This window comes from Podarcis bocagei (genome assembly GCF_964188305.1).
Source record: "Podarcis bocagei genome assembly, chromosome: 1".
In the NCBI taxonomy this organism is placed as follows: Eukaryota; Metazoa; Chordata; class Lepidosauria; order Squamata; family Lacertidae; genus Podarcis; species Podarcis bocagei.
Genome location: NC_138125.1, coordinates 67915217 through 67929247, shown reverse-complemented (window position 1 = coordinate 67929247; position 14031 = coordinate 67915217). Strand labels below are relative to the sequence as shown.

The window sequence follows — 14031 nt, the reverse complement described above, 5'->3', positions numbered from 1 at the left end:
TATGCATAGGTGTTAGGAATACAATACAATCTGAAATGCAACAAAAAAATAATTATAACAGTGAGTGGAGACATTTCCCATTCTCTCCTTGGCCTTTGCTCTTAATTTGATTATTTAGAAAAATGACTAAATTTGCTTACTTGAGCATTGACATTTTGGTTGAAAGCTCGTCGCAATGCCTGGGTAAGACCTTTTGTGACATTCTGCTTTAAGGAGTCGCTCAGCAGCAGTCTTCTTGTGTTCAGAAACAAAACTAGAATGCAAAGTTATACATTAGTTAAAAAGCACCCTCTGTTCATTTGCTTAATAATCCTTTTCAAAAGCCTAATGACTGCTCACATGGGCTCTACGAAGCAGCTGCAGTCTGGAAGTGAACTTATGCTTAGCACCAAAACCTTCAAGCCGAGGAAATGCTATTGTTGGGAACTGAAGACAGTTAAGTTGCTACTTATTTAAAACCCACACAGGCACACTGAGTCATAACCATACCAATTTTTTTCAGTAAAGGATTATCTGCAGATACATTAAGGAAGCATTTTAGCATTACAGATGCATATTAACACATATGACTCAGAGATACTAGTCTGGAAGAATTTGCAAAGCAGATCGTAATAAGCAAATCAACATCCCTGTTATTTGAAAAGAAAAACAATTTCAATATGCATTATTAGCTTCCCTGTACAATGTACCTAAAAATAAATCCATGCATTGGAACTGTGTTGGTAACAGAGTGGGTGGACAGACAGAAAAGCATGGGTTTTTGAGGGCGTGTGCCAATATGCTTTAAAACAGAAGCATCCAATGTGGTACCCTCCAGATCAGCCATCAGCCCCAGCCAGCATGGCAAATAGACTATGAGAGCTGGAGCCCAGCAACATCCATGAGGCACTACATTAGCTATCCCTGATGTAAAGCAACTTAACTCAATTACACACTGAATAGTCTACACAAATGCTTCAATACAAATCCCCTGCTTTGTTGCCCTAATGAAACAAAAGCCACTACATTTTGTATCAACTTCGCCATCATTTAGTAGTCACAAACATTTCTAGTATTTTTGTGACTATGAAAGCAAGAGATGCGGCTAGCGAGAGATGTGTACCTTTCTTCTAACATAACATGGCAGAGGGAGGAATTCAACATTACGCTAAGGTGATAGTTCCATCAGGACAGATATTTTGGCTTTCCAGACAGAACGATCACACCCACCCATCCCCATGCTATTCAGCCAGTTCAGGGGCATTGGGAAACAAGGGAAGCTCCATTTCATAAGCAGAAGTTCTTCAGCAGGGCTTCCACTGACACAACTTCTCAGTTTAATCCCACCCAGAGATCATCAACTCCATCAGTCTAGCTCAGGCATCCCCAAACTCGGCCCTCCAGATATTTTTGGGACTACAACTCCCATCATCCCTAGCTAACAGGACCAGTGGTCAGGGATGATGGGAATTGTAGTCCCAAAACATCTGGAGTTTGGGGATACCTGATCTAGCTCTATCCTTTCCTTCCTCCTACACCTAACATTACAAATGCAAAATGTAGGTGACCTGTCTCACACACAGCTATCTGTACTACAATTTCCACACGGAAAGTGTTAGGGAATTGTCAATAATGAAGTCCACTGCATCCATGATATTTCCATCTAGAGCAATTTCAAAGGCTGCAGTTAATGTCTTGGCACTAGAACACGTGTTGTAAATTGGTAATATTAATTCTATGAGTTGCTGTGACAAATCTGCTTGTGGGTCCATCAAGTACAGGAAAATGCAGTTACCAGTTATTGCTGGGAAGAAATAAAACTGCAATTACTGTGTTTTTAGGAAGGTGTTATACAGACCCCTGCAATACTATATAGGAAACAGGTCATGGTAGCGATCCTAAACATATTTACATTCAAGTTATATGAGAGCATTTCACAGTGGCATGTCCTGACACACTGTCTCCTATCAAGATGAGCCCAGAACTGGAGGACACTGTGGAGGAAACGAAGAAACCTGTTGCTAGCCACATCACCTACAGTGTTCATGGGGCTTCAGCAGAATTTGACATACCACCCCCACCCCCATACAGCCTCCCAAGGCCATCACTCATGAAGATGCCCTGCTTGAGGAATCCACATCTTCAGGAGAACCGCTGCGCCGTGCTCAGTACCAGACCTTCCAAAATAATTCCTAGCAACAGAGGAGGCAGAAGCCCCAATGATCTGAAGAGCCAATTTGACAGCACAAGGCCTTCTACTCCTACTTGTGAGGAGGAAGCCAGGCTTCTCATGTAGTTCAGATCAGGGATGGGCAGCAGAGTCAGCGATAAAGCTGCTTGGTTGAAAGCTAGCCATTACCGAACCAGAAAATTGTGCTCTCTGTGACACCTTTGCTGGACAGCTCCCTTCCTAGCTGGAACATACTGATTTCTGGTGCACTGGCCTCACTGGTACAGCCACCTGGCAGTGATGGAGGAAATAGGACATGGCCACAGTTTGAACTGGGCTGTATGAACTTACAGTAGCAGCACGTGCACTCCACTATCAATAATCATTCAGATTTGCAAAAACTAACAAAGAATCTATCCATCAAATTAGTTGCAATTTATCCGGTGTCATTTATTAAACTATTTAAATAATAATAATGCTACTTGACATTCATATTATGTCTTCATTATAAAATGCAATGCCTCGTGATAACTAACCCTCTACATATTCATACCTGTCTTAATGAGAAGGTTTCTGGAGAGCTGGCATTCCAAAGGAAGAACTGTTGTCACATTAGCAAAAGCTGAAGTTGACACTGTTGTAGTAGCAGCGGAAGTATTTTCGGCAGGTGTAGGGAGAAGTCTAGCTGTTTTCGCTGATGCTGTAATAGATGTCAAAGCTGCTGTAATTGTCAGTGGGTATGCAGTTGATGTTTTACTGGTGTCTGAACTTGTGGATTTCTTGGTGTCATGTGTTGCTGTTTCGGTTTGTCTTGGTGCATGTGTTGTGGGGGCTGAAACTGTACTCGTTTTTGTGACTGGAAATGAGCTAGTGGAGTGCACAGGTGTTGTAGACTCATCTGTTGATACAACTGGAAAGGCTGCACGTGTCACTACTGGGCTTAAAGTTGGTGCCATTTTTGTGGCAGTATTATTTTTTGCTAGTGTTGATATTAACGTGCTTAATGCCATCACAGATGGCGAATTTTCAGTGCTCAGTGAGAACAAGGATGAAGTCAGCATTGGTGATGTTGGAGCTGATTTTCCTGTAACTGGTGTTGCTTCTGAAGTTGCTACAGATGGTATTACACCAGGAGACACAGACGGTAACACTGTAATGACAGAATGGGTAAAGTTGGTTTTTGGCAACAAAGGAGTAGTTAGTCGTGTTTGTGATGCATGAACAGAGGTTATGATGGCTGTGTTAGTGGTATGTGTTTGCAATGGAGTGATCTTTGTGGCTTCATTATGCATTTTAACTGTATCTATATCACTTGTACCTTTTGTGTCCCACCCTCCAGTACTTGTTAGCTGTTTATTCAAGTAATTATTTGCTCCTGAAACAGGGACATTTGTGAACTGTGTTGGTTTTCCTGAAGTCATGTATTCTTCAACATTTAATACTGATGGTGAGCTTAGCAATTCATGTACCAGGCTGTGATATGTTGTTTTTTTACTGCTAACAGCACTAATTTCCTTATTTACTGGAACAGTTAATTTAGCAATGAATTGAGAAGATAGGGGAGATGATGTTGCATAGAAGGCATCTGTTGATGCAAAAAGGTTTCCAGAATTAGTTGTTTGAGGCTTCTGGGACTTGGCATAAGAAACAAAAGGCCATAAGTGATCATATGTTGTCAAAATAGAGGAAAATGCATCTGTGCTAGTAGACGTCCTCGTATTAGCAGCTGTGAAGTCCTCATACACAGGATAGGAATTTTTCCCAAAGCTGGAGTTGACATTTATATTCCTGACAGTAAAATATTCCAAAATATTTCCATGTGTATGAGTGTCCTTTTTAGAGTGCAGTAATGGGACTTCTGTTCCTTGTGAGAGAGCACTTTGGTTATTTGGAAAGGATGCATACTGGCCAGAAGATGTTTCTACAGTCAATGGGTATGTGTTAAATTCTGTGAAGCTCTTAGAATTTCTTCCACTTGAAACTGAAGAATTTGGGAGAACTGTTACAGATGTACTTATGGGTGATGTGGCTGTGCTAGAAGGCATCTGTTTATTTACATAATTTGTTTGCTGCTGTAGGCCTGGAACCACTGTATATATTGTTCTTAAAGATGTAGGGCTCACATAGTCCTCTGCAACCGGGGACACTTGAGTTGTTGTCTTTCCTGAAGACATACTTATGCCAGTAGATGACAGCCAGCTTCCAGGGTCCCACACAGGAACTAATGGTGTGGTTTTTAAAATCTTCCCTGCATTTGAAGTATCTAAGATGCCTTTCGAAGCAGTGTTTGAAACTTCTAGGGAAGCAGGCACTGGGCTTTCCAAATGTTCTGTTGCTGGAGTAGAAGAGGGAAACATGTATATGTCCAAAGGTGATATAGCAGTCCTGAAGGAAGTATCAACTGTATGTAAGCTTTCATGCATTTTAGCATCAGATTCATTTAAAGGTAGATGAGATAAATATTCTGCATGGGGCATCATAGTGGTGGATACCTTCACATTTCTCCCCTCCTCTTCTATTAAGCTAAGCATTGGCCTACCCACATTAGAATCTGCTAATCGAGAACTTCTAAAATTATCAGGAGGAGATATAAACATGGCTGTGGAACGAAATTTTAAAAGGCCTCCAACAGAAGTTGGCAAAGATACTGAAAATTTATTGGAGCTGGTTCTTTCAAATGGCAAAATTCTCTTGAGAATTTGCTCGTTGGCAGGAGTTTCTAAAGAAACATTTGTGGTTTGCGTTCCTGGTGACTGATAAGGAAATAATCTATTCACATCAACATTTGTGAACACTGTGTCACTAGCATCTTTGGTGAATGACCGACGTTGTAATGATCTTACCAAGGCTTCATAGGCTATAGGAGGTGTGTTTTCACTGGTTTCATAAGCTGTATTAGAAATCTCTGTTTTTGATTCTGTGGCATAAGGATTTGTTAAATGAATATCGGAAGCAACTTTATCATTTGGTGCCGAAACGGTCTGATGTCCAGCTGCTTCAGAAGTTTGATTTGTCCCCTCTATTAAGGAAATACTAGTAGGTGCGGGTGCTGGAGCGATTGCATTATTTTTGCTTATTGCCTCTGAAATAGCTCCAGTTGGCACTGCTGGGAGAGACAAACGAAAAGGTCTTGGATTTTCAGGTACTGCTAATAAATCTCTCTCTTTGGAAGAACTTGAAAGTGATGAAGACAGCAAATCGGTCATCAAGGTATGGGGGGCTGATGCAGAAATCCAAGGAACTGTCTTGTTCTTATGAACTGTAGATGATGCAGTTGCATATATGCTACTCTCCTTATGATGTGTCATGGCATCTGGTGGCTTACTCGGGAGCTCTGCTACAAAAGATGCTTTGTCAGAGAATCCAGAGAAAAAAATATTTCTGCTAGAATTCAATGGCACTCTGTGACTTGATAATAGGAGAGAAGTCTTATTGTCTATTATTGCATGCAAAGCAGGAGAGTGCTGTTTCCTATCTTCTGGGTGTGATTGTGTCCCTGCTGGTATTGTGGAATGACCACTAATCAATCCAATGCCATTACTAAATGAGGTGGCAACAGAAAACTCTTTGCCATCCTTTCTGGATACTGCATATTCTGTTGCGCTGGAATTTCCAGGCACTATCGTACTCTGTGGATTACCTGAAGTTTTATTTAAATAATTATTAATGGTGTTTATGCTGAATGAATTTTCTATATCTGTGGACAAAGGCACTTGGGTGGGTGGCACAGTCAAATTGGAAACAATTATGATATGAGGTGATTCCTTTACCAATGGCAAAGGGGGTGGTAATGGAGAGGTTGAAACTATGTCTGATCCCGATGTGATTTCTTTTGAAATGGAGGATGTTGCATATGGCATTATCTGGGATGACACAGTAGTAGTTGAATGTGTCACTGGTGATGATGTGGACAATGCGGGTAACACACTGATTTGAGGCAAACCTGATACAATAGTCATTTCGTCAGCATCTTGAGACTTCACTGGTGATTCAGCTGATACCTCAGAAGGTTCTTGGGATGCGCTGTTGCCACTGCCTTGATATAGGCTTGGCAAAAACCTAGTTTGGTCCATAGTTCTCGTCCGTGTCTCTGCTAATGTACTTTTTATTATCTGAAGCAGATTGGCGTTCTCCAAGGCTTGCCTCATTGAAATGTCACCCACTGAGGAAGACTCAAGTTCTCTAGAAGGCCATGTTGGTGATAATATAGCTCTCCAGTTGGTAAAAGTCTCTGAAGAGGGGGCAACATTTATCTGCTGTTGCTCAGTACCTGCAAAATAATACATTTGGATTGAATATCTTACAAATATTTCATCTTCAAATAATACAACACAACAGATTTCTTAGAAACAAGGACCCAATTCCCTCCACCCTACTCAAGGTGGAAAAGGAAAGCTTGGTTAGGGAACTTGTGGCCAGGAAAGACTGGATCAAAATGCAGTTCAGTGTCTTCTCAACAGTATTTCAATCAGGTATATCTTACAGTAGCTATAGTATATAGTATAAATAGTGCAGATAGATAGAAATATAGATTTATATAGTAGCTATAGTAGAACACATAGTTGGAAACTAGGGTCCCCACGGTGTATCTTCTTCAGGAAGGTAGAATGAAAAACAACTTCTTCCATCCTAGGGAAGGAAAAGCTTCCTGTCAAGAAAATAAATATGTAAGGTTTTTTGCAATCCTTACTGATCTCCTTCACAGAGATATTGAAAGGGAAGAGGGATTAGCTTTCTAAGAATCTGATAAACTACCTCCTTTCGGCAGCACACATGGAGGTGCAGTTACATTGGGAAAATGTGGGTGGATGTACTATTCAAAAGTGGTGTGAGACGGCATGGAACTTGGTTTTGACAGATAAACTTACTTTTGCACACGGTAGAGTGATGTGTGCAGAAACAAAACAAAGATACTTTCAATGCTGATTGGTTTATGCTTATTTCTTTTATTAACTGTCACCCAGAGGAACCTAGGACACCCTCCCCCCCCCAATAACTCATAGATCTTTTGGGCTTGGTTGTTTAACTTACCATGCTGCTATTATTTTCTGCCTTATATACATCATAACTGTATTTGTAACTGATGAACAATATCCACTATTTGTTGTTTGTATTGTTTCATGTTATTATTAATAATAAATATATTGTAATGAATTAGGAAACGTTTGACAAGATACCATCAATTTCTCTGGCATACAGACGAAGGTAAAAACAAACAAACAAACAAACAAACAAGGGTAAATTGCACCTGAGGACATGAAGTTCCGCATGTTGACTGACCATTCTGAAAAGATGTAAGCCAAGGTGGCTCTATACCTGCAGCTGCAATTACCACTATTCTTCATAAAAATTACAAAGGCTCAACCATGCTGCGCTTGACAAAACTCCCAATGTTGCTATCAGCCATAGTGTGTCAACATATTAAGTAAGAAGCTTGGGGTTAGTAGTAGATACACAGAGGGAATAGATGCTGACAACCAAGCCTCAGTGCCTTGGCAAACGATGCAGGACAGGAATAGTGTCAGTCTTGGCTGGGTTCCTCCATGGAGCAGCTGTAGGTGTTTATCTTGCCAGCCTTAATTATGTGAACAATTACATGCAGGCAGGCAAGGAAAGAAACCAGAGATAAAATGGGGGGAAAGAAAAGCAAAGATTAAAATGAACAAAAGAACTACATACACACACACACATGTACATGCATACATAGGAACACACACAAATACACTTTGTAGAGTAACAACAAATTCATTGCACTTGAAATATGTAAAAACTGGCTGTCAGGTTCTGTCAAGCATCTCACAATACATTCACACACACTTTTCCATTAAGGGCTCAAAACATATTCACACAGAAGTAGGCAGAAGAGAAAGACTTTTCAATGAAGATGAATGTTGGAAGGTGCAGGACAGACAAAAGCAAGTATACTTCTTCACACAGCGCATAGTTTAACTATGGCACTCGCTCCCACATGAGGCAGTGACGGCCACCGACTCTGATGGGTTTGAAAGCAGATCAGACGAATTCATAAAGGATAAGGCTATTAATGGCTACGAGCCGTGATAGCCATGCTGCACTGTCAGAAGCAGCATACCTCAGAATACCAGCTGTTGGAAATCACAGGTGGGTAGAGTGCTGTTCCTCTCAGGTCATGATAGTGTTCTTCCCACAAGCATCTGTTTGGCAACTGCTGGGCTAGATGGCCATTGGGATCTGATCAGATCCCAGTCTTGCAAAGTGGCACAGGGCTGGCTCCAGGAGGGCGGTGTGAGCACCCCCCAGAAAAATGCGCCTGGGGCAATTGCCCTGGAACACACCCACACCCACGCCCCCTCCACCCCTGTATAGGAAACACTGTGCTTCAGAAGTACATTATTCAACTCACAGAGGGCAATGTGGGGCCTCGAGCTTAGCGTTTCTCTTGTTTTTACATGTGAGTAATGCCTGAAAAGAGGATTATTCTCCAAGGTTTGGGATGGATATATATATATATATATATATATATATATATATATATACCCATTCCAAACCTTGGAGAATAATCCTCTTTTCATATATATATGCTGGGACATTCTTGTCTCTGCACCATGTTGCAATACATGTTCCCACAATTTTGTGGGCATCTTGCTAAAATAACCACAGGAATTTTGTTACTGCAAGCTGCTTAAGGGAATGGAAGGTAGCTACCTGCAGATGAGGTAGGGAGCAAGAGGGAGAGAGGGAGCAGGTGCAGGAGATACACCACCACCTCTGTTAAGTTAACCAGTTTTGTATGCTTCCATGAGTGAAAACATAAAGTTTATTGAGCTTCTCTTTTATTGGATTTACTACCTGCCCTGAGTCATTATTGGAGAAAGGCAGCCTAGAAACTGAACAAATTCTGTTAATAAATTTGAAGATAAAAGCATTTTCGCAATCTCTGCTTTCTGAGTTCAGCCTTTGCTTCAGGCTGCACTCTTCTGAAGTCACCTATCAGGTATCCAGCACTCCACTGAGCAGCCAGTTATCAAAGCTCCATGTTGTCACGCATGTACAGAAGCTGGAGCAATGCTAAAAGGATCGGTTGAGGAAACAGATCTAGAAAACAGGCGTAGCTCAGAAGTAGAGTGAAAAGAACAGGCTATGATTGTGCAGTACTAGGAAAGAAGATGGAAAGCTGCACAAGTATGTGGGACAAAATGTTTGATTTGAAATGTGCTAGCAGCAACATGGATACACTAGCTCTCTGACAGTATTCACATGCAAATCAACAATAACACAACTTGGTGAGCTTTGAGCAACAAGCTAATGAGGGTGAAATGTCCAAATCCTGTTTCCGAGAATAAAGATTGTGTAGGCTGCTGCAGGTCCAAAAATGAGGATTACACACAACTTGGATACATAAAATTCATGCTGCATTATAATTAGAGACATGTTTAAAAGACCAAATCAAGCCACAGCTCCTTTCATATGCACACATTCAAGTTAGCAGCCCCTAAAAATGACAATTAACACAGTTAACAGTCTACAACAGAAAACAACTTTCACATTTTCATTGCAAAGAAACCAAAGAACAAAACCTACAGAACATAAAATTAAAAATTGTCCAAAGACTTCAATAGTTATTAATATCATAGATTGTATCATGTACTGTTTTATTGGTATTTAAGAACTGGCCTCATATTAATAAATAAATTGCAAATGACTGCAGATGCAGCTTCTGGGAATTTTTGTGATTGAGTAGAAACAACTGATCTGGGCAGAACACACCCAGCAGGAGCAATTTGCTTTCACATGACCTTTCAAGCCTATGGCACCATAAGGAAAGATTTCACGTAACTTTTCAAGCCTATGGCTCTGTAAATAAAGTCAGCCAAGGTTAATCAAAAAATGCAGCTCAAAAGATTGTGTGGAACAAATGCTCAAACAACAGTAAATTATGAATCAGCTCTCAGTCCTGGAGTTTGCCTTCACTTGATTCATTATCAGGAAACATACTAAGCATGTTAGAAAACTACTCTAGAAGAATAGGAGATCGTCCAGCAGTTTGTTGTGATAAATGCACACACTCCTCTCTTCCTGCCTGAATCAGTACCTCCTTCCCCACAGGACAACATTGAGGATATTCACAAACTTCATCAGCCTGGGATTCCTTATTCAGCCTTCCTGTGAATGGATGAAGGGCAATCTGGATTCTGTTTTAAGCTTAAAGGGTAAACCTCCTTTCATCCCATGCTGTTATTTTACAAAAGAATGAACACTTTGCAACTCTGGTGTATGTTTATGGAACACTTTCATATTTTAAACGTACTCTTCCATTCCCACCATCACTACCCCCAGCTCCAGAACATTAAAAAATGGCATAATTAAACAAATATAGTGCTAGGTGAAGTTCTTTTTCTCACATTTGAACTCCACAGACATTCTGTTTTCATGTATTCTAAAAATATGTCAGTGCCTATACACCAGAGAGGCTGCCTCCCCAATCTCTACAGTCAGCCAAAATCACTTTCTCAATTGTACATCAAATAAAATCCCCCTTCTGGATGCGTGGTCTTGCCAAAGTTCAGAAATGGGTAACTCCTTAAGCCACGCTAGATTTTATAATTAAATCATCAATGAATAACTAGAAGCAAGCACAGAAAAAACTGCACTTTGATGTGTATCCTAAGCTTATGTTTAAAAATAAAACAAATACCGTATATATTATTGTACAAGGTATTAGTAGCGCAAATTATTTACTATGTTATAATACTGCCGCAATGATACACCATTGGTAATGTCGTACTATGGCAATCTAGTCCTTATGGATGTGTGGATTTGAATATGATTAATAATAAAAACTGCAAAATGCCTTCAGGGTAGAGTCTTCTGCCAAGCTCACAGCCCATCCAGAACACACGAGAGTGTGGCATAAAGACTTTATCAGCATATCTGGCTTCATCACTTGTGAATAATGCGATCATTTCAAACTCCTGCTGTTAAAAATCATTACACTCCATCATCATGCAGTCTCCCTAAGGCCCTGGCCTTGAAGGATACTATATACAAGTTTAACTTTCTGCACTCTGCAACTCCTGCTCAACCACAGATCTTTGCAGAATTACAATGCACATTCCTAAAGTCACACAACACATACAGTGCGGATAAATGTAATGGCATGGTCTTAAAGAGAAGTTAAAAGAAAAAGAAAAAAAGAAAAAAAACCCAATGACTGATTTTACTTTGGCCTACAGGTCACTATGGGACATGGTAATAATAATAATAATAATAATAATAATAATAATAATAATAATAATAATAATAATAATAATAGTTTGTTTGTTTGTTTGTTTGTTTGTTTGTTTGTTTTATAATCCGCCCATCTGGCTGGGTTTCCCCAGCCACTCTGGGCAGCTTCCAACAAAATACTGAAATATAATAACCTATTAAACATTTCTTCTAAAAGTTTGGTAGTTATTTTTCTCTTTGACATCTGGTGGGAGGGCATTCCACAGGGCAGGTGCCACTACCGAGAAGGCCCTCTGCCTGGTCCCCTGTAACTTGGCTTCTCGCAGCAAAGGAACCGCCAGAAGGCCCTTGGCTCTGGACCTCAGTGTCCGGGCAGAACGATGGAGGTAGAGAGTGATGTCATGGTCCCTATGATGCTACGGGCTTAGTTGTTCTGATATCAGAGGGTTCAAGCAGCTACACAACTGAGTGATTAAAACAACCCGGAAGAACTTATAACACTAATTCTAACAAGGAACATCAAGAAAGCTAAACTGTGCAAGTATTGCCAACAAGCCATAATGCTTGGCTTCCAATTGCCACTTTGTTAATGCAGGTCAGTTAAACTGTTTTGGATGGCTTCAAAAAGATGGGAATTCCCCATTCCCTTTGTCTGCTTTAACTACAGTGGTACCTCGGGTTAAGTACTTAATTCGTTCCGGAGGTCCGTTCTTAACCTGAAACTGTTCTTAATCTGAAGCACCACTTTAGCTAATGGGGCCTCCTGCTGCCACCGCGCCGCCGGAGCCCAATTTCTGTTCTTATCCTGAAGCAAAGTTCTTAACCTGAAGCACTATTTCTGGGTTAGCGGAGTGCGTAACCTGAAGCGTCTGTAACCTGAACCGTATGTAACCCGAGGTACCACTCTACGGTTTAACACTACATCTGAACCACAGCTACAAATAATAAGATCCACCTCTTAAACAGAGCTTGAAGATCCTCTCATATCCTTGATTTCAAACCTGATTTAAATGGTTAAGGTTTGAGAAGATGTAACACTACATTTTGATTGAAGCACATTTTAGACAGGAGGAAATTTTGCTTTAGCAAAGGGGAGGGAGAAGTGGAAGCCTTCATGCATTCCAGTCAGACCTCGGGAGTCTGAAGGGTTTAAATTGATTGTGAATACCCAAGAAAGATCTTAGGTCACAGCAGAAAGCTTACTGAAAATGTCAATTCATGTGTGCAGCAGCCATGAAAAGGCTAAATTTAGTTTTCACATTTTTTTGGCGGGCAGGGGTAGGATTAAAAATTAAATAGCAAGTATTATAATGTCATTATGCATTTATATGGGGTAGCTGTATTTAATATGCTAGCTGCCTCATCTCTACAAGAATAACATTTTCGTAAAATAAAAACAAAAACTGACAATTGAATTGACCAACAAAGTGCAGCACATTCCTTATGAGAATAGGGTACAGATATTGGATGTTTTTAGTTTACAAAAAGAGATTGAAAAGCAATTAATAAGAGAGTCATACATTTATGACTGGTGTTATGTAACACAATACATACCTGATTTGTGATGGCAACTCACTTAGATATACTTTTAAAGAGGATTGGATAGTAATTCTATCAGTGGCTATTATGCATGGCCCTTCTTATTCAGAGGCAAACGTTTTTTAGTTACAACCATATGTCACCACAAAGTTATCCAAATGTCAACACTGTCATTCATGCACCTTCAGGTTGGATTGCTGGAATGTGCTTTCTGCTGGTCCAGAAGCAGCAGCTAGTGCAAGATGTGGCACCTCCACTGCTAAAGGGGCAGGATAGCGCCACCACCATCATGTTACACCACTGCTGAAAGAATTGCACTGGCTGCCAATTAGCAATGAAGCTAAGGTTCAAGGTGCTAGTTTTAGTGTATAAGGTCCTATACAGCTAGGGAACAGGGATACGCTAAAAATATCATCTCACCCATTATATGCTCCACCATTGAGCTCTGCAGGAGAGGGCATCCTGCAAATACTGCCTTAACAGGAGGTCCCTTCCACACAATACAGAACTTAATTCGTTCTGGAGGTCCGTTCTTAAACTGAAACTGTTCTTAACCTGAAGCACCACTTTAGCTAATGGGGCCTCCCACTGCTGCCGCACCACCGCTGTGCGATTTTTGTTCTCATCCTGAAGCAAAGTTCTTAACCCGAGGTAATATTTCTGGGTTAGGGGAGTCTGTAACCTGAAGCGTCTGTAACCTGAAGCGTCTGTAACCTGAGGTACCACGGTACAGGAATTGGGCACCTCCCCTTTGGAATTCCTGCCCCTTAAATATTAGACAGGTGCCATCTCTATTGCTTTTTGGGCATCTAAGGAAGACTTTCTGCTGTCAACAAGCCTTTTAATGTAGGGATATTTCCCAGTCCGAATCAGTACTGGAAATGTTTCTAGATGTATTTATTGTTTTATTGCATGTGTTTGCCATTCTAGGCTCGTTTGGGAGGAAGAGCAGGGTATAAATTTAATAAATATGGTGTGAAAATGAAAGAGCCTTAAAGCTCAGCTTGAATAGACCAAACGTCCATCTATTCCAGCTTCCTTGAGCTTCTGATTAGAAGAACACTCAGTCCAGCCTATATGAGTCCTAAACAGTTAGAGGCCATTATTACTCCTGTTGAGGCTGAATAAAATTTGCT

At 40.6% G+C, this 14031-nt stretch overlaps 1 protein-coding gene across 4 annotated transcripts in view; it reads right to left on the bottom strand.

Moving 5' to 3' along the window:
- KIAA1549L (KIAA1549 like) overlaps nt 1-14031 on the bottom strand; it is a 145838-nt gene that overhangs the window by 71121 nt on the left and 60686 nt on the right. For 2 of the 4 annotated variants that reach the window (XM_081198093.1, XM_081198094.1), the window contains exons 2-4: nt 6093-6419; nt 2703-3299; nt 141-253 (exon numbers count right to left, since the gene is read on the bottom strand). In XM_081198093.1, coding sequence (XP_081054219.1) covers nt 141-253; nt 2703-3299; nt 6093-6419 — 1037 coding nt within the window. Of the gene's footprint in view, nt 1-140; nt 254-2702; nt 6420-14031 lie in introns of all 4 variants that reach the window. The other 2 variants (XM_081198095.1, XM_081198092.1) reach the window with 2 other exon arrangements.